Consider the following 21,666-nt stretch of genomic DNA (forward strand, 5'->3'; position numbering starts at 1 on the left):
TTGGGCCCCTTATCTAAGAAAAGATGTGCAAGCATTAGAGGGGGGGCTGGAGGAGGTTCACAAAAAAATAATTCCAGCAATGGAAAGGTTAACGTTTGAAGAGTGATGACTCTGGGTCTGTACTCACTTGAGTTTAGAAGAATGTGAGGGGATCTCATTGAAACCCATTGATTATTGAAAGGCCTAGATAGATTGGATGTGGAGAGGATGTTTCCTTTAGTGGGTGAGTCTAGGACAAGACAATACAGCCTCAGAATAGAAGAACATTGTTTTACAAAAGAGGTAAGGATGAATTCCTTTAGCCAAAGGGTGGTGAACCTGTGGAATTCATTGTCACAGACATTTGTGGAGGCCATGTAAGTTAATAGGTTCTTGATTTGTCAGGGTGTCAAAGGTTATGGGGAGAAGGTGGAAGAATGGGTTTGAGAGAGATAATCAGCCGTGATGGAATGGTGGAGCAGATTGGATGGACCAAGTGATTGAATTCTGCCTCTGTATCCAATGGTTTATGTTAACAACCAACACACCCTAGGATGTGCTAGAGGCAACCTACAAGTGTCACTAGTACATGAATGAACAGGTGCAATGAAAAACTTAGAGCATCAGAAAAGCAGCATTTACAAAATAAAATGAATTTATCAGATACGATATGGCAGATTCACATATAGGGCGATGTCAGAGGTTTTTTTTACACAGGGTGGTGGTACATGAAGCACCCTGCTAGGGGTGGTGTAGAGGTAGACCATAAGACTATAAGATAAAGGAGCAGAATTAGGCTATTCGCCCCAATAAGTTTGCTCTGCCATTCCTTCATGTCTGATTTATTATTCCTCTCAAAACCATTCTCCTGCCTTCTCCCCATAACCTTTGACACCCTGACTAATGAAGAACCTATGAACCTCTGTTTTAAATATACCCAGTGACTTGGCCTCCACTGTCATTTGTGGATTCCAGAGATTCACCACTCTGGCTAAAGAAATGCTGCTTCATGTCTGTTGTAGATGGACATCCCACTTAAGGACATTTAAGAGAATTTTAGATAGACACATGGTTGAAAGGAAAATGGAGGGAAGAGTTAGACTGATCTTGGAGTAGGCTAAAAGGTCAGCATGACATTATGAGCCACAGAGCCAGGACTGTGCGTAATGTTACATAGAAAACCTACAGCACAATACAGGCCCTTTGACTCACAATGCTGTGCCAAACTTTAGAAATTACCTAGGGTTACCCATAGCCCTCTATTTTTCTAAGCTCCATGTACCTATCTAACAGTCTCTTAAAAGACCCTATTGTATCTGCCTCCACCACCATCGTTGGCAGCCAATTTCATGCACTCACCACTCTCTATGTAAAATACTTAACCCTGACATCTCCTCTGTACCTACTTCCAAGAACCTTAAAACTGTGCCCTCTCATGTTAGCCATTTCAGCCCTGGGAAAAATCCTCTGATTATCCACACGATCAATGCCCCTCATCATCTTACACACTTCTGTCAGGTCACCTCTCATCCTCCGTCACTCCAAGGAGAAAAGGCTGAGTTCACTGAACCTATTCTCATAAGGCATGCTCTCGGTGCAGGCAACATCATTGTAAATCTCCTCTGCACCCTTTCTATAGTTTCCACATCCTTCCTGTAGTGAGGTGACCAGAACTAAGCACAATACTCCAAGTGGAGTCTGACCAGGATCACTGCCTCTTGATAGCTGTATCACTGCCTCTTGAACTCAATCCCACAGTTGATGAAGGCCAATACACCATATGCCTTCTTAACCACACAGTCAACCTGCACAGCAGCTTTGAGTGTCCTATGGACTCGGACCCCAAGATCCCTCTGATCCTCCATACCACCAAAAGTCTTACCATTAATACAATATTTTGCCATCATATTTGATGTACCAAAATGAACCACCTCACACTTATCTGGGTTGAACTCCACCTGCCACTTCTCAGCCCAGTTTTGCATCTTATCGATGTCCCGCTGTAACCTCTGACAGCCCTTCACACTATTCTCAATACCCCTAACCTTTGTGTCATCAGCAAATTTACTAACCCATCCCTCCACTTCCTCATCAGGTCATTTATAAAAATCACAAAGTGAAGGTGTCCCAGAACTGATCTCTGAGGCACACCACTGGTCACCAACCTCCATGCAGAATATGACCTGTCTACAACCACTCTTTGCCTTCTGTGGGCAAGCCAGTTCTGCATCCACAAAGCAATGTCCCCTTGGATCCCAATCCTCCTTACTTTCTCAATAAGTCTTGCATGTGGTACCTTATCAAATGCCTTGCTGAATTCCATATACACTACATCTACTGCTCTACCTTCATCAGTGTGTTTTGTCACATCCTCAAAAAATTCAATCAGGCTTGTAAGGCACAACCTGCCTTTTACAAAGCCATGCTGACTATTCCTAATCATTATTATACCTCTCCAAATGTTCATAAATCCTGCCTCTCAGGATCTTCTCCATCAACTTACCAACCACTGAAGTAATACTCACTGGTCTATAATTTCCTGTGCTGTCTCTACTCTCTTTCTTGAATAAGGGAACAACATCCACAACCCTCAAATCCTCCGGAACCTCTCCCATCCCCATTAATGATGCAAAGCTCTTTGCCAGAGGCTCAGCAATCTCCTCCCTCGCTTCCCACAGTAGCCTGTGGTATATCTCGTCCAGTCCCGGTAACTTATCCAACTTGATGCCTTCCAAAAGCTCAAGCACATCCTCTTTCTTAATGTCTATATGTTCAAGCGTTTCAGTCTGCTGTAAGTCATCCCTACAATCCCCAAGGTCCTTTTCTGTACCTGCTCCGGTTCCATACACACTTTTCCACTGTCACATTTGATTGGTCCTATTCTCTCGCCTTTTATTTTCTTGCTCTTCACATACTGGTTGAATGCCTTGGGGTTTTCCTTAATCCTACTCACCAAGGCTTTCTCATGGCCCCTTCTGGCTGTCCTAATTTCTTTCTTAAGCTCCTTCCTGCTAGCCTTATAATCTTCTAGATCTCTATCATTACCTAGTTTTTTGAGCCTTTTGTAAGCTCTTCTTTTCTTTTTGACTAGATTTTCAACAGCCTTTGTACACCATGGTTCCCGTACCCTACCATCCTTTTCCTGTCTCATTGGAACGTACCTGTGCCGAACTCCATGCAAATATCCCCTGAACATTTGCAACATTTCTGTTGTACATTTCCCTGAGAACATCTGTTTCCAATTTATACTTCCAAGTTCTTGCCCAATAGCTTCATGTTTTCCCTTAGTCCAATTAAACGCTTTCCTAACTTGTCTGTTCCTATCCCTCTCCAATGTTATGGTAAATGAGATAGAACTGTGATCACCATCTCCAAGATGTTCTCCCACTGAGAGACCTGACACCTGACCAGGTTCATTTCCCAATATCAGATCAAGTACATTCTCTCCTCTTGTAGGCTTATCTACATACTCTGTCAGGAAACCTTCCTGAACACACCTAACAAACTCCATCCAATCTAAACCCCTTGTGCTAGGGAGATGCCAATCAATATTTTGGAAATTAAAATCTCCAACCACAGCAACTCTGTTATTATTACACCTTTCCAGAATCTGTCTCCCTATCTGGTCCTCGACATCCCTGTTACTATTGGTGGTCTATAAAAAAACACACAGTAGTTATTGACCCCTTTCTGTTCCTAACTTTCATCCACAGAGACTCCATAGACAATCCCTCCATGTCTTCCTCCTTTTCTGCAGCCATGACACTATCTCTGATCAGCAGCGCCATGCCCCCACCTCATTTGCCCCTCTCCGTTCTTTCTGAAATATCTAAAGCCTGGCACTCGAAGTTACCACATTCTACCCCTGAGCCATCCAAGTTTCTGTAATAGCCACAACATCATAGCTCCAAGTACGGATCCATGCTCTAAACTCATCCACTTTGTTCATAATGCTTGTTCTATGTTTTATACGGGAAAGAAGACAATTAGGGAAAAAACAAAGTGTAAAGTGGTCAAGGTAGTCATAGTGACTATGCTGACCTGGTGATGAGAGTTGTGCTGCAAGAACTGAATGGTTGAAGGGAAGTAGTTGCTCCTGAAGCCGGTGGTGTGGGACTTCAGGTCTCTGTATGTCGTGATGGTAGATGTGAAAAGACAGTGTAGCCCAGATGGTGTTTAAGATTTTGATAATAAAATGGAAACAAGGGACAGTAAAGGTTTTAACAAACTTGCATAAGGAGACACATCCAAAGACAGGGGTCATCTCCAGAAGCCACATTCTGAAGAGGCAGGGTTCTGAGATGAGTGGTTGATGTTACTTCTCAGCAGTGACTGATCTGATTGTAATCTCAGCTCCACGCTCCACCTCCACTTGTCAATGTCTCTACATCTGCCCTGCTCTGTTGACATCATTCTTACTGGAGTTCCAAGAACAGAACTTAATGCCTGCTGGAAGACAAAGATTAACTCACTCTGAAATCAAAAATCAGAAATTAAAGATGACTGGTTTAGATTGTTCCATGCAAAAAAACACCTTCAGAAAGAATCAGGATCTAATTTATTAGTATTATTATCTTACATGACATGAAATGGGCTATTTTGTGGCAGCAGTACAGTGCAAGACATAAGTAACCATAAATTTCATTAAAGGAACAGTGACTGTCAGAAATCTGAGGGGAAGGAGAAAGAAGCAGTTCCTAGATCATTGATTGTGTGTCTTCAGGTTTCTGTGCCTCCTCCCCAATGGTAGTAATAAGAAGAGGCTGTGTTCACCCTTTGTCCTCTATATTCACACCACAAAAAGCTTCAGAATCTTGTGTGTTTCAGTCAAATCTCTCTTTACTGTGTCATAGACATAAACCTTTGTTTCTGCATTCTGGTCTGATGGGTACATCTAGGCCTTTATGCGCTTGTTTGAGAGAGAGGGGCTGGAGAGGGAATGGTGGGGCTCAAACAGGCTACAGAGGAAGGGAAGACAAGGCCAGGGAGCAGGTGTGTTTTTGGATGCTTGGGTATGGATAGAGAGTAGTGTACAGAATCAAAGAGCCATAGAACACTACAGCACATAAATGACCGCTCAGCCCATCTAGTCCATGCCAAGTCCCATTGGCCTTCACCAGACCATAGCCTTCTATACCCATCCCAACCATGTACCAGATTTCTCTTAAAAGTTGAAATCGTACTGAAATCCACCACTTCCACTGGCAGCTCACTCCACACTCTCACTACCCTCTGAGTGAAGAGGTTCTCCCTCATATTCCCTTATTTGAGGAGGAATAGCTAAAGATAGATGTATCAATATTACAGTGGAATAAAGGGGATTACAAAGGCATGAGAAAGGAGCAGGCCAAATTGATCACATTGACAGTGATGAAATGCTTTGAGAAGTTGGTCACGACTAGACTGAACTCCTGCCTCGGCAAGGACCTGGACCCACTGCAATTTTCCTATCACCACAATAGGTCAACAGCAGATCCAATCTCAATGGCTCTGCACACGGCTTTAGACCACCTGGACAACACAAACACCTACGTCAGGATGCTGTTCATCAACTATAGCTCAGCATTTAATACCATTATTTCCACAATCCTGATTGAGATGTTACAGAACCTGGACCTCTATACCTCCCTGTGCAATTAGATCCTCGACTTCCTAACTGGAAAACCACAATCTGTGCGGATTGGTGATAACATATCCTCCGAATTCATGATCAACACTAGTGCTTAGCCCACTGCTCTACTCTCTCTACACCCATGACTGTGTGGCTAGGCATAGCTCAAATACCATCTATAAATTTGCTGACAATACAGCCATTGTTGGTAGAATTTTAGGTGGTAAGGAGAGGGCGTACAGGAATGAGATAAGCCAACTAGTGAGTTAGCGTCACAGCAACCTAACACTCAATGTCAGTAAGACGAAAGAGCTGACTGTGGACTTCAGAAAGGGTAAGACGAAGGAACACATACCAATCCTCACAAAGGGATCAGAAGTGGAGAGAGTGCACAGTTTCAAGTTCCTGGGTGTCAAGATCTCTGAGGATCTAACCTGGTGCCAACATATCGATGCAGTTATAAAGAAGGCAAGACAGTGGCTATACTTTATTAGGAGTTTGAAGAGATTCAGTATGTCAACAAATACTCTTAAAAACTTCTAAAGATGTACCATGGAGGGTGTCTGGCATGGGGGTGGGAGGGGGCTACTGCACAGGACCAAAAGAAGCTGTAGAGGGTTGTAAATTTAGTCAGCCCCATCTTGGGTACCCAGGACAATTTCAAGGAGCAGTGTCTCAGAAAGGCAGAGTTCATTATTAAGGACCTCCAGCACCCAGGGTATGCCCTTTTCTCACTGTTACCATCAGGTCGGAGGTACAGAAGCCTGAAGGCACACACTCAGCGATTCAGGACATTGAACTCTTGGACACTTCCTCACTTTTTTAATATATATAGTGAATCAGTTTTTTGCACAATTTTTAATCTATTCAATATACATATACTGTAATTGATTTAGTTATTTATTATATTATGTATTGCTGCTGCTAAGTTAACAAATTTTACATCACATGCTGGTGATAATAAACCTGATTCTGATTCTGAAGGACACGGGCAGGATGATGGCAGAGCAGCATGGCTGGAAATATTGGAAGGCACGGGATATATATATCCCATAGAGGGAGAAATTTTTTAAAGGCAGAATGACAGAGCTGTGGTTGACAAGAGAAGTCAAAGCCAACATAAAAGCCAAAGAGAGGGGATATAATAAATCAAAAATTAGAGGGAAGTTAGAGGATTGGGAAGCTTTTAAAAACCAACAGAAAAAAATAAAAAGTCTTAAAGGGTGAAATACAAAGGTATGCGAGCTAATAATATTAAAGAGGATACCAAAAGTGTCTTCATATATATGAAGTGTAAAAGAGAGGCAAGAGTGGATGTCGGACCACTGGAAAATGATGTTGGCGAGGTAGTCATGGGGGACAAGGAAATGGTGGACGAAGTGATTAAGTATTTTGCAGCAGTCTTCACAGTGGAAGATACTAGCAGTATGGTGAAAGTTTGAGTGCCTGGGGGCAGAAGTGTGTGAAGTTGCCATACTAGGGAGAAGGTTCTTGGGAAGCTGTCAGGTCTGGACCAGATGGTGTACACCCCAGGGTTCTAAAAGAGGTGGCTGAAGAGATTGGGGAAACACTAATAATGATCTTTCACTAATCAATTGATTCTGGCATGGTTCTGGAGAGATGGAAAATTGCAAATGTCACTCCACTCTCAGTGGTTGGGATTATTAAGGATGTGATTTTGGGGTGCTTGGAGATACATAAGATAAGCCATTATCTGCATAGTTTCCTCAAGGGAAAATCTTGCCTGACAAATCTGTTGAGATTCTTTGAAGAAATAGCAAACATGATAGACAAAGGAGAATGGGTGGATGTTGTGTACTTGGATTTTCAGGCTGCCTTTGACAAGATGCCACACATAAGGCTGTTAAGAGCCCATGGTATTACAGGAAAAATAGCATGGATAAAGTAGTGGCTGATTTGCAGGAGGCAAAGAGTGGGAATAAAGGGAGCCTTTTCTCATTGGCTGCTGGTGACTGGTAGTGTTCCATAGGGGTCTGTGTTGGGACCGATTATTTTTATATTTGTCAATGATTTGAATGATGGAATTGATGACTTTGTGGCCAAGTTTGCAGACCATACAAAGATAGGTGGAGGGGCAGGTAGTTTTGAGGAAGTAGAGATGCTGCAGAAGGATAAATTAGAAGACTAGGTAAAGAAATAGCAGATGGAATAATGTCGGGAATTATATGGTCCTCGTGCACTTTGGTAGAAGAAATAAAAGCGTAGACTACTTTCTAAATGGAGAGAAAATTCAAATATCTGAGATGCATAGGGACTTGGAAATCTTCGTGCAGATTCCCTAAAGGTTAATTTGTAGGTCAAGTCAGTGGTTAGGAAGGTAAATGCAATTTTGCATTCATTAAAGAAAGTAGGATGATGCAGGATCAAGTGTTGTGCTGTAGCTGCATGATGTGGCAGCCAGTGAACCCCATTGTGCCTCTTGGTGCAAGAGTGGCTGCTTGAGGAACTCAGGCTCAAAGTTGATGACTTGGAACACTACAGCACATCAGGGAGGGGGAGAGTTACCTGGATTCTCTGTTTCAGGAGGTAGTTACACCCATTAGATTAGCTGCCTCAAATTCGGTCTGTGGTCAGGGACAAGAGGGTGTGTCTATGAGTGAGGCGGATAGAGGGATCCAAGAGACAGTGCTGGAGGAGCCTCAGCCCCTGAGCTTGTCTGAGATTCTTGCTGCTTGTGTGGATGAGAGTGGGGGCTATAGGAAGGATGAGCAGCCTAACTGTGGTACTGTAGTTCAGGGAGCCATTCAAGAGTGGGGAGAGAAGAGAAATGTAGTGATAATTGGGGATAGTATAGTCAGGGGAATAGACAGAGTTCTCTGCCGTGAGGATAGAGCATCCCGAAGGCTGTGTTGTTTGCCTGGTTCCCAGGTTCAGGACATCTTATCTGACCTAAAGAGGAATTTACAGTGGGAGGGGAAAGTTGTCTTGATCCATGTGTGTACCAATGACATGGGTAGAACAAGGAAAGAGGTTTTGCTGAGGGAATTTGAGCAACTAAGGACTGAATTTAAAAAAACAGAACCAAAAAGCTAGTAATCCCTGGATCACCTCCTGAGCCACATGCAACTTGGCATAGGGTCAAGAAGCTTAGAGAGTTAAATGTGTAGCTCCAGGATTGGTGTCGGAGAAGTGGATTTGAATTCATTGGAAATTGGCACCAGGATTGGGGAAGGAGGGAGTTGTACCATTGGGACGGGCTCCACCTGAACTGTGATGGGACCTGGATCCTAGCAAATCGCATAACTGGGGCTGTGGATAGGACTTTAAACTAATTAAAACACAAAAATACAACTGCAGATGCTGTGGATCAAAGGATACTTACACAATGCTGGAAGAACTCAGCAGGTCAGGCAGCATCCGTGAGAAAAGAGTAGCCAATGTCTTGGGCCAAGACCCTTCATCAGGAATGGGGGCGGCAGAGAGGACCGAAGCCCAGTAATAGAGATGGGGGGGGGTAGGGCCTAGAGACGCCAGGTGGAAAACCAATCAGAGGAAAGATAAAGGGGGGAGGGGATAAGCATGAAAGAACTGTAGAGATAAAGGAGCAGAAAGTTGAAAGGGGAGAGAGGCGGAGAGGGACCTGGAATAGGGGGAGGGGGAGGGAATTACCGGAAATTGGAGAATTCAATGTTCATACCACCAGGCTGGAGGCTACCCAGATGGTAGATGAAGTGTTGCTCCTCCAACCTGAGTTTGGCCTCATCATGGCAGTAGAGGAGGCCATGTATGGACATATCTAGATGAGAATGAGAGGCAGAGTTGAAGTGAGTGGCAACCGGGAGGTCCTGTCTATTGTGACGGACGGAGTGTAGGTGCTCGACGAAGCGGTCCCCCAATCTGCGTCGGGTCTCGCCGATGTAGAGGAGGCTGCACCGGGAGCACCGGATGCAATAGACGACTCCAGCAGACTCGCAGGTGAAGTGTTGCCTCACCTGGAAGGACTGTCTGGGGTCCGGAATGGTGGCAAGGGGGGAGGTGTGGGGACAGGTGTTGCACTTACAGGGATAAGTGCCGGGTGGGAGTTCTGTGGGGAGGGACATGTGGACCAGGTAGTCGTGGAGGGAACGATCCCTGAGAAAAGCTGAGAGGGGTAGGGAAGGAAAGATGTGCTGCGTGGTGGGGTTCTGTTGAAGGTTGCGGAAGTTGTGGAGGATAATGTGTTGGATCCGGAGGCTGGTGGGGTGGTAGGTGAGGACAAGGGGAACCCGGTCCCTGTTGTGGTGACGGGAGGATGGGTTAAGGGCCGAAGTGCGGGAAGTGGAGGAGATGCAGGTGAGGGCATCATTGATGACTCCAGAAGGGAAACCATGATCCTGAAAGGAGGAGGACATTTGAGAAGTCCTGGAACAGAAAGCCTCATCCTGGGAGCAGCTGCGGCGGAGACGGAGGAACTGGGAATAGGGAATGGCATTTTTGCATTGGGCAGGGTGGGAAGAGGTATAGTCAAGATAGTTATGGGAGTCAGTGGGTTTGTAGAAGATGTCAGTGGATAGTCTGTCTCAGGAGATGGAGACCGAGAGATCAAGAAAGGGGAGAGAAGTGTCCAAGATGGACCAAGTGAATTTAAGGGCTGGGTGAAAGTTAGAAGCAAAGTTGACGAAATTGACGAGCTCAGCATGGGTGCAGGAAGCAGCAACAATGTAGTCGTCGGTGTTGCGGAGGGAAAGTTGGGGAGTGGTGCCAGTATAGATTTGGAGCATAGACTGTTCCACTTAACCTACAAAGAGGCAGGCATAGCTGGGGCCCATGCGAGTGCCTATGGCTACACCCTTGATCTGGAGAAAGTGGGAAGAACCAAAGGAAAGCTATTGAGAACTTTAAACTAATACTAGTAGGTGGGTTCAACAGATTGGAGAAGGAAGTATGGATAAAGGAAAAGAGAAAAGTGTAGATAAAGGGTAAAGTAAAAGCAGAAGATAAAAAAGAGAAAAGTAAGAGTGGAGTAAAGAAAAATTAAATGCAAAAGAGAAAAAGATTATAAGATTTTAAAAGCACATTGAGTGTAAGGTCATTTATCTGAATGCTCATAGTATTCAAAATAAGGTCAGTGAACTTGTGGCACAAATCAGGAGGAAGGGGAATGATTTAGTGGTTGCAGGGTGGAGAGGATTGGGAATTAAATTTTCAAGGATACCAGGTAATACGGAAGGATAGGCAGGAAGGTAAGGGAGGTGGGGTACCACTCTAATTAAGGATGAGTTCAGGGCGATAGTGAGAGATGATATAAGATGCAAGGAGCAGAATGTTGAATCCATCAAGGTAGAGATTAGGAATGGTAAAGGGAAGAAATCACTGGTGGGTGGGAGTTGTCTATCGGCCACCAAATAATAACATTACAGTGGCACAGGCAATAAACAGAAATATCTGAGGCATTTTGGTAGGACTAATCCAAATAGGACATACATGGTAAATGGTAGGGCATTGAGGAATGCAGTAGAACAGAGTGATCTAGGAATAATGGTGCATAGTTCCCTGATGGTGGAATCTCATGTGGATAGGGTGGTGAAGAAAGCTTTTGGTATGCTGGCCTTTATAAATCAGAACATTGAGTATAGGAGTTGGGATGTAATGTTAAAAGTGTACAAGGCATTGGTGAGGCCAAATTTGGAGTATTGTGTACAGTTCTGGTCACCGAATCATAGGAAAGATGTCAACAAAATAGAGTACGGAGGAGATTTACTAGAATGGTACCTGGGTTTCAGCACTTAAGTTACAGCGAAAGATTGTATAAGTTAGGGCTTTATTCTTTGGAGCATAAAGGGTTGAGGGGGGACTTGATAGAGGTATTTAAAATAATGAGGGGGATAAATAGAGATGACGTGGATAGGCTTTTTCCATTGAGAGTAGGGGAGATTCAAACAAGAGGACATGAGTTGAGAGTTAGGGGGCAAAAGTTTAGGGGTAACACGAGGGAAAACTTCTTTACTCAGAGAGTGGTAGCTGTGTGGAACAAGCTTCCAGTAGAAGTGGTAGAGGCAGGTTTGATATTGTCATTTGGAAAAAAATTGGATAGGTATATGGTCAGGAAAGGAATGGAGGGTTATGGACTGAGTGCAGGTCGGTGGGACTAGGTGAGAGTGAGCGTTCGGCACGGACTAGAAGGGCTGAGATGGCCTGTTTCCGTGCTGTAATTGTTATATGGTTATATGTAAGAATGGAACAGCAGTTATCGTGGGGGACTTTAACTTGCACATAGATTGGGTGAATCTAGTTAGTCGAGGCAGTCTTGAGGAGGTCTTCACAGAATGTATCCGTGATGGTTTTCTTAAACAGCATGTTACTGAACCTACAAGGGAACGTGTTATCGTAGATCTGGTCCTGTGCAATTGAAGAAGAAGAAAGCCCATAACTGACAGTGAGTCATTGGGGCGGCGTTTCTGTAGCAGGCTTTCTTGTGGACTATATGGTGGGACAGTTGAGGAACAGTGGAAGACTTCCAAAGAGATTTTTCATGGTGCTCAACAAAAGTTTATTCAGTTAAAAGCAAGGACAGTCAGGGTGCGGAGAGCCAGCCATGGATAGCTAAGGAAATAAAAAAAGACATCAAACAAAGTCCCCAGGAGTAGTGGGAAACTGGAAGATTGGGAAAACTTTAAAAAGCAACAAAGAACCACAAAGCGAGCAATAAAGAAAATGAAGATAGATTAATGAAAATATACTAGTATGAAATATAAAAACAGACAGTAAAAGTTTTTAAATTATATGAAGCGGAAAAGGGTGGCTGAAGTGGAGGACAAGAAAGGGGAATTGGTATTGGGTAATGAGGAAGTGGAAGAGCGATTGAATGACTATTTTATGTTGGTGTTCACAGTGGAGGACATGTCTAACATACCAAAGAGAGATGTTGTGGATGTGATGGGAAGTGAGGACCTCGATGCAATAGTGATCACTAAAGAGGTATTGTTGAGAAAACTTGTGGGCCTGAAGATAGATAAGTCCCTGGTCCTGATGGAGTGCATCCCAGAGAACTGAAAGAAATGGCAAAAGTTTGGTGATGATTTACCAAAATTCTCTGGACTCTGGGCAGGTCCTGGCGGATTGGTAGATGGCAAATGTCATGCCACTGTTCAAACATGGATGTAGGCAAAAGGCAGGTGCCACCTGGCAGGTAAATGTCAGCCCAGATCGGAGGCGATTGAAAATTACCTGTGATCTCGGCTGACGTTTACATGCCGAGCGGCATGTAATTAATTGGCTTGTTTATTTCCGCTTTTTTCTTAAAGGTGTGCTGTGTGTGCTCCGGCTACCGCTGCACCCCTGCATGCTTTGCGGCCCGGTATCAGTCCGCAGCCCGGAGGTTGGGGACCACTGATCTAATAGAAAGCAGAGAGTTGCGATACATGGGTGTTACTCAGTGGTGAGCGGTGTGCCACAGGGGTCGGTGCTGGGCCTGCAACTGTTCACGATATACGTTAACAATGTATATAAGTAGCACCTCATCTACCGTCTGGGTAGCTTCCAGCCTAGTGGTATGAACATTGAATTCTCCAATTTCCGGTAATTCCCTCCCCCTCCCCCTCCCCTATCTCTGCCTGTCTCCCCTTTCAACTTTCTGCTCCTTTATCTCTACAGTTCTTTCATGCTTATCCCCTCCCCCTCCCCTTTATCTTTCCTGTGATTGGTTCTCCGCCTGGTGCCTCTAGGCCCTACCCCCTCCCCTGTCTCTATTACTAGGCTTCGGCCCTCTCTTCCCCCCCATTCCTGATGAAGGGTCTCGGCCCGAAATGTTGGCTACTCTTTTCTCACAGATGCTGCCTGACCTGCTGAGCTCTTCCAGCATTGTGTTTGTATTCTTTGATACACAGCATCTTCAGTTGTATTTTTGTGTTATATAAGTAGCCTTGTGTCTGTTCCCCTCAATAATAAATATTCCACTTTGAGTACTGTTGGTGGGGGGGGGGGAATGGGATGGAGTGTAGTGTATCTAAGTTTGCTGAAGACACCAAATTAAGTGGAAAAACAATTTGCATAGAAGATACAGAGAGTCTGCAGGGAGATATAGATAAGTGAGTGGGCAAGCGTCCGGCAGATGGAGTACAATGTTGGTAAATGCGAGGTCATCCACTTTGGAAGGAAAAATAGAAGATTATTATTTAAATAGTGAAAATAGCAGCATGCTGCTGTGCAGAGGGACTTGGGAGTGTTTGTGCATGAATGACAAAAGGTTGGTTTGCAGGTGCAGCAGGCCATCAAGAAGGCAAATGTAATGTCGGCCTTCATTGGCGGGGGGGCTGAATTTAAGAACAGGGAGGTCATGCTGCAACTGTACAGGCTACTGGTGAGGCCGCACCTGGAGTACTGTGTGCAGTTCTGGTCTCTAATCTTGAGGAAGGATATACTGGCTTTGGAGGCGGTGCAGAGGAGGTTCACCAGGTTGATTCCAGAGATGAGGGGTTAGACTGTTAGGGGAGATTGAGGTGCCTGGGACTGTACTCACTGGAATTCAGAAGAATGAGAGGAGATCTTATGGAAACATATAAAATTATGAAAGGGATAGACTAAGATAGAGGCAGGAAAGTTGTTTCCACTGGTAGGTGAGACTACAACTAGGGGACATAACCTCAAGATTCTGGGGAGTAGATTTAGGATGGAGATGAAGAGGAACTGCTTTTCCCAGAGAGTGATGAATCTGGAATTCTCTGCCCAATGAGGAAGTGGAAGCTACCTCAGTAAATATATTCAAGGTTGAATAGATTTTTTCATGGTAGGGGAATTTAGGGTTATGGGGAAAATTAGGTCGGTGGTGTTGAGTCCATGGCCAGATCAGCCATGATCTTATTGAATGGCGGAGCAGGCTCGAAAGGCCAGATGGCCGACTCCTGCTCCTATTTCTTATGTTGCTATGTTTTAAGAAGACTGGAATATAAAAGTAAGAAAGTAACATTGAGGCTTTATAACACACTGGTGGGGCCTTACTTGGAGTATTGTGAGCAGTTTGGAGCCCCTTATCTAGGAAAGGATGTGCTGACTTTGGAGAGGGTTCAAAGGAGATTCACAAAAATTATTCTGGATTTAAAAGCTTATCATATGAAGAGCGTTAGATGGCTCTGGACCTCTACTCACTGGAATTCAGAAGCATGAGGGTGACCTCATTGAAACCTATTGAATGTTGAAAGCCATAAATAGAGTGAATGTGGAGAGATGTTTCTTGTGGAGTGAGTCTTAAGGCCAGAGGACACTGAATAGAGGGGCATCCTTTTAGAAAGGAGATGATAAGGAATTTAATTTGCTAGAGAGTGGTGAATCTGTGGGATTCTTTGTCACAGGTGCTGTGGAGGCCATTATTGGGTATAGGTTAGAGGTTGATATGTACTTGGTAGTCAGGTCATGAAGGGATATGGGGAGAAGGCAGCAGGTTAGGGTTGAGAGGGATAATTCATTACCTATGGTGAAATGGCAGAGTGGGCTCAATATGGGCTAAATACCCTAATTCCTCTTCTATACCTTATGGTCTTACCGAACCTCAGTGGAAAAAGCCTGCTGGCATTTGCTCTATTTATACCCCTCATAATTTTGTATACCTCTATATAATCTCCCCTGTTTTTCTTATGTTCAAGTGAATAAAATCGTAACCTATTCAACCTTTTCCTACAACTCAGGTCCTCAAGTCCCATTTTCTCTGCACTCTTTCAATCTTATTGATATCTTCCCCGTATAGGTGACCAGAAATGCACACAGAACTCCAAAGTTGGTCTCACCAACATCTTATACAACTTCAACATAACGTCACAACTCCTGCACGCAACATAATATCCCAACTCCTCTAATCAACATCCCAACTCCTCCACTCAACACAACATCCCAACTCCTCCACTCAACATAACATCCCAACTCCTCCACTCAACATAACATCCCAACTCTTCCACTTGATTTACGAGGTCATTGTGCCAAAAGCTTTCTTTACAACCCTATCTACCTGTGACGCCACTTTCCCGGAATTATGGATCTGTATTCCCAGAGGAGGGAGAGTGGGGTGGAATGGGCACACCTGGAGCTATTTTGGATATTAGTGAGGGCTTCTGGCAGCAGTGAGCCAAGTAATGAAGGGGTGGAATACGGTTCTAAAGTTAGGCTGCGAATCTGATAATGCTTCTCTCCCTCTGTACAGGTCGTGTGATCTGTGTGAATTCAGTGATCATGCCTGACAATGACCAAGCACATGATTCCTTCCCCTCCACGCCTGCCCATTTGATACTGAGAAGCTAGAGTGGGGAGCACAGATGTATTTGCTAACATCACCAGAATTGCTTTTCCCAGACAGTAGTGAATCTGTGGAATTCTCTGCCCAGAGAGGCAGTAGAGGCTACCTCATTAAGTATAGTTAATGCATATTTACTTGGACGAAGGGTCTCGGCCCAATACATCAACAGTTATTCCCCTCATAGATGCTGCCTGACTTGCTGAGTTCCTCCAGCATTCTGTGTGTGTTTCTGTGGATTTCCAGCATCTGCAGGATCTCTTGTGTTTAAAGTTAGATAGCTGTTTGTGTAGTGGTGGAATTAAGGGTTCTGGGAAAAGGCAGCTAGGTGAACCGGAATCGGCAGCCAGATCAGCTTTGATCGTGTTGAATGGCAGAGCAGGCTCGGCGGACCGTGTGGCTAACTGTTTTGCATGTTCTCATGTCGTTAAAAACAGAGTTTTCTCTCTATAACAGCTGATAAACACCATCGAGCACCTGGGCTGTGCAGTCGATCTGCGGGGACCAACAGACCACTCCGATTCACCGCTGGCACAGGGTACGCTGGTTTTTTTGTCACAGTGAGCGACACTGAACAGTGGGATGTGTGGGTGGCTAAGAGTTCGTTGTTGATGATAAAATCAGACTGAGATAAGGACAACGCAGGAAGCTGTTACACTTCCACATCCTCCTCCCCCATTTCCTTTGTTGTTGTGAGCCGTGCATTCTCAGGAAGCTTACTTCAGACAGGTAACCAAACCGCCAGACCCTAGCAGACTGCAGCTGAACAAAGAAACTGTTCCTGCCTGTAAGAAACATCCTGTGATGGCTGATTAAACTCTGCGCACAGAGAACCCGCTGTCATCTTCCAGCAGCACCTGACTGCACATGCCTCTTCGAGCAAAGTCTGCCCAGTACTTACATGAGACATAGGGGAGGGCAAGGCCTTTCAACCCCTTAAGACTGCTGTACCATTCAATGAGGTGATCTTTGACCTCACTCAACACTATCCTCGTATCCCTTCATTCCCTAACATCTAGAAATCCACCAGTCTTGCTTTTAAACATTCTTAGGGACTGAGTCTCTACACCCCTTGGGATGGCTCATGCCCTGCCCTCTGAGTGAAAATGTTTCTTCTCATAGAACGTAGTACGTTACAGCAAAGTACTGGCCCCTTCACCCACAATATTGTGCCACTCTAAAATCAATCTGACCCTTCCCTTCCACATAGCCCTCCATTTTTATATCATTCTTGTCCCTTCTTAAATGACCCTAATGTATCTGCCTCTATCACCATCCCTGGCAGTATGTTCCACACTCCCACCACTCTTGGTGTAAAAAATCTGTTCTATACTTAATCACCTTAAAATTCTGCCCCTTTGTATTAACCATTTCCACCGTGGGAAAAAATCTTGACTGTCCACTCAGTCTATGTCTGTTACCCTCTTGTGCACCTCCATCAAGTGACCTCTCCAAAGAGAGAGCCCTTGCTCTCTGAACTCAGCCCTGAGAAGCCAACCCCTTTCTCGATGACTCCAGGTTCTCTTCCCTGGGGGACTGACAGAGTAAATGCAACGTTCCCCAGGCTGAACCAGGGCTTAGAAGTAATTCTGCTGAACTCAACAGAGGCCTGGTCTACATATTTTTTTCTCACATCCTGTCAGGAAAAAGATACCAGCTTTCTGCCCTATCCGTATCTCTCAAAACTTTTATAAACATCTATTAGGCACTCCTTAGCCTCTGTTGCTCCAGAAAAAAAGCATAAATTGATGCAGCCTCTCTCAGTCCTTCAAATTCAGGCAGCATCCTAGTGACCCTCTTCTGCACCATAGAACATTACAGCACAGAAACAGGCCTTTTGGCCCTTCTTAGCTGTGTTGAACTGTTTTTCTGCCTAGTCCCACTGACCTGCACCTGGACCATATCCCTCCAAACCCCTCTCATCCATGTACCAACCCAAGTTTTTCTTAAATGTTAAAAGTGAACCTGCATTCACCACTTCATCTGGCAGCTCATTCCACACTCCCAATACTCAACGTATGAAGAAGCTCCCCCTAATGTTCCCTTTAAACTTTTCCCCCTTCACCCTTAACCCATGTCCTGGTTTTTTTTCTCCCCTAGCCTCAGTGGAAAAAGCCTGCTTACATTCACTCTATGTATACCCATCATAATTTTATATACCTCTATCAAATCACCCCTCATTCTCCTACGCTCCAGGGAATAAAGTCCTAACCTATTCAACCTTTCTCTGTAACTCAGTTTCTCAAGTCCCGGAAACATCCTTGTAAACCTTCTCTGCACTCTTTCAACCTTATTAATATCCTTCCTGTAATTCGGTGACCAAAACTGAACACAATACTCCAAATTCAGTCTCACCAATGCCTTATACAGCCTCACCACAACATTCCAACTCTTATACTCAATATTTTGATTTATAAAGGCCAATGTACCAAAACCTCTCTTTACAACCCTATCTACCTGTGATGCCACTTTTAGGGAATTTTGTATCTGTATTCCCAGATCCCTCTGTTCCACTGCACTCCTCAGTGCCCTACCATTTACCTTGTCAAACTACCTTGGTTTTTCCTTACAAAGTGCAACACCTCACACTTATCTGTATTAAACTCCATCTGCCATTTTCCAGCCGGTCCCGATCCCTCTTCAAGCTTTGAAAACCTTCCTCACTGTCCACTACACCTCCAATCTTTGTATCATCGGCAAATTTGCTGATCCAATTTACCACATTATCATCCAGATCATTGATATAGATGACAAATAACAATGGACCCAGCACTGATCCCTGTGGCACACCACTAGTCACAGGTCTCCACTCAGAGAAGCAATCCTCCACTACCACTGTCTGGCTTCTCCCATTGAGCCAATGTCTAATCCAATTTACTACCTCACCATGTATAGTAACTGAATCTTCCCAACTAACCTCCCATGCGGGACCTTGTCAGAGGCCTTACTGAAGTCCATGTATACAACATCCACTGCCTTCCCTTCATCCACTTTCCTGGCAACCTCCTCGAAAAACTCTAATAGATCTGTTAAACATGACCTACTACGCACAAAGTCATGTTGACTCTCCCTAATAAGTCCCTGTCTATCTAAATACTTGTAGGTCCTATCTCTCAGTACTCCTTCCAATACTTTACCTACTACCAACGTCAAACTTACCAGCCTATAATTTCCCGGATTACTTTTAGAGCCTTTTTTAAACAACAGAACAATATGAGCTACCCTCCAATCCTCCGGCACCTCACCCGTAGATACAGATATTTTAAATATATCTGCCAGGGTCCCTGCAATTTCAAAACTAGTCTCCTTCAAGGTCTCCCTCAACAAAACCTCCACATCCTGTTTATAATGAGGCAGCCCAAAGTGACTGCAGTACTCCAGGTGTGGCTGAACAAACAGAACTTCCTGACTTTTGAGCTCAATGTGACTAATTAAGGCAAATATACCACACATCTTCTTTACCACTCTGAAAATTATCAACCTGTGCGGCCACTTTAATGGATCAATGAACTTGGACCTTAAGATTGCTCTGTCTATAGGCAATGTTAAGGGTCCTAGCATTAACTGTGTTACCACAGAACCATAGAATATTACAACACAGAAACAGGCCTTTTGGCCCTTCTTAGCTGTGTTGAACTGTTTTTTTGCCTAGCCCCACTGACCTGCACCTGGACCATATCCCTCCAAACCCCTGTCATCCATGTACCTGTCCAAGTTTTTCTTAAATGTTAAAAGTGAGCCTGCATTTACCAATTCAACTGGTTGCTCATTCCACACTCCCACCACTCTATGTGTGAAGAAGCCCCCCCCCCCCCAAGTTCTCTTTAAACTTTTCCCCCTTCACCCTTAACCCATGTCCTCTGGTTTTTTTCTCCCCTGGCCTCAGTGGAAAAAGCCTGCTTGCATTCACTCTATCTATACCCATCATAATTTTATATACCTCTATCAAATCACCCCTCATTCTCCTATGCTCCAGGGAATAAAGCCCTAACCTATTCAACCTTTCTCTGTAACTCAGTTTCTCAAGTCCCGGCAACATCTTTGTAAACCTTCTCTGCAATCTTTCAACCTTATTAATATCCTTCATGTAATTAGGTGACCAAAACTGAACACAATACTCCAAATTCGGCCTCACCAATACCTTATACAACCTCACCATTACATTCCAACTCTTATACTCAATACTTTGATTTATAAAGGCCAATGTACCAAAAGCTCTCTTTACAACCCTATCTACCTGTGAAGCCACTTTTAGGGAATTTTGTATCTGTGTGATCCCTCTGTTCTACTGCACTCCTCAGTGCCCTACTATTTACCTTGTATGTTCTACCTTGGTTTTTCCTTCCAAAGTGCAATACCTCACACATGTCGGCATTAAACTCCATCTGCCATTTTTCAGCCCATTTTTCCAGCTGGTCCAGATCCCTCTGCAAGCTTTGAAAACTTTCCTCACTGTCCACTACACCTCCAATCTTTGTATCATCAGCAAATAAGATGTAGGAGCAAAATTAGGCCATTTGGCCCATCAAGTCTGCTCCACCATTCAATCCTGGCTGATTTATTATCCCTCTCAACCCCACTCAGCTGCCTTCTCCCCATAACTTTTGACACTGTAACTAATCAAGAACCTGTCAACTCCAAACAAGAAAAAAATCTGCAGATGCTGGAAATCCGAGCAACACACGCAAAATGCTGGAGGAACTCAGCATCCAGCAGGAAGGGCCATGGGCACTTGCATGGGTCCCAGCTATGCCTGCCTGTTTGTCAGTTACATGGAACAGTCTATGTTCCAAGCCTACATTGGTGACCATCACACACTTTTCCTATGCTACATCGATGATTGCATTGGTGCTGCTTCCTGCACCCGTGCTGAACTTGTTGACTTCATCTCCTTTGCCCTCAAGTTCACCTGGTACATTTCCGACACTTTCCTTCCCTTTCTCAATCTCACTGTCTCTATCTCCGGAAATAGCTTATCCACCGATGTCTACCTACGGACTCCCACAGCTATCTAGAGTATACCTGGTCCTACCCTACTACTTGTAAAAATACCATCCCCTTTTCTCAGTTCCTTTGTCTCCACCACATCTGCTCTCAGGATAAGGCTTTTCATTATAATGAAGGAGATGTCCTCCTTTTTCAAAGAAAGGGGCTTCCCTTCTTCCACCGTCAACACTGCCCTCAACCACATCTCCTCCATTTCACACATATCTGCTCTTACCCCATCCTCCTGCTATCCTACCAGGGACAAGGTTCCTCTTGTCCTCACCTACCACCCCACCAGCCTCTGCATTCAGCACGTAATTCTCCAAAACTTTTGCTACCTCCAACTAGATCCCACCACCAAGCACACCTTTCCCTCCCCCGCACTTTCTGTTTTCCGCAGGGATCGCTCCCTACTCAACTTCCTTGTCCAGTCATCCCTTCCCACTGATCTCCCTCCTGACACTTATCCTTTCAAGCAGAACAAGTGCTTCACCTGCCCCTTGCCCCAAACAGTACCTTCAGGTGAGGCGACACTTCACCTGTGAGTCTGTTGGGGTCATATACTGTTTCTGGTGCTCCTGGTGTGGCCTTCTGTATATCTATGAGATCCAACATTGATTAGGAGACCGCTTTGCCGAGCATCGACACTCCATCTGCCAGAACAAACAGGATCTCCCAGAGGCCACCCATTTTAATTCCATTTCCCATTCCCATTCCGATATGTCCATCCATGGACTCATCCATTGTCATGATGAGGCCACACTTAGGTTGTAGGAACAACACCTTACAAATCCATTTGGGTAGCCTCCAACCCATCCCCTTTTCCCTCTCTCACCTCATCTCACCAATCAACTTCCCAGCTCTTTACTTC

General features: G+C 44.6%; 1 protein-coding gene across 10 annotated transcripts in view; it reads left to right on the plus strand.

The window, feature by feature from the left end:
• The window catches only part of cplane1 (ciliogenesis and planar polarity effector 1), a 375,338-nt gene that overhangs the window by 327,478 nt on the left and 26,194 nt on the right, over positions 1 to 21,666 (plus strand). For 9 of the 10 annotated variants that reach the window (XR_009512997.1, XM_059974072.1, XM_059974076.1 and 6 more), the window contains one exon: positions 16,266 to 16,347. Coding sequence is in view for 8 of the 10 variants with exons in the window: in XM_059974072.1 (XP_059830055.1) it covers positions 16,266 to 16,347 (82 nt within the window). In the remaining 2 variants the exon portion in view is untranslated. Of the gene's footprint in view, positions 1 to 12,422; positions 12,509 to 16,265; positions 16,348 to 21,666 lie in introns of all 10 variants that reach the window. The other variant, XR_009512998.1, reaches the window with a different exon arrangement.

Source organism: Hypanus sabinus, chromosome 7 (assembly GCF_030144855.1).
Source record: "Hypanus sabinus isolate sHypSab1 chromosome 7, sHypSab1.hap1, whole genome shotgun sequence".
Classification (NCBI taxonomy): domain Eukaryota; kingdom Metazoa; phylum Chordata; class Chondrichthyes; order Myliobatiformes; family Dasyatidae; genus Hypanus; species Hypanus sabinus.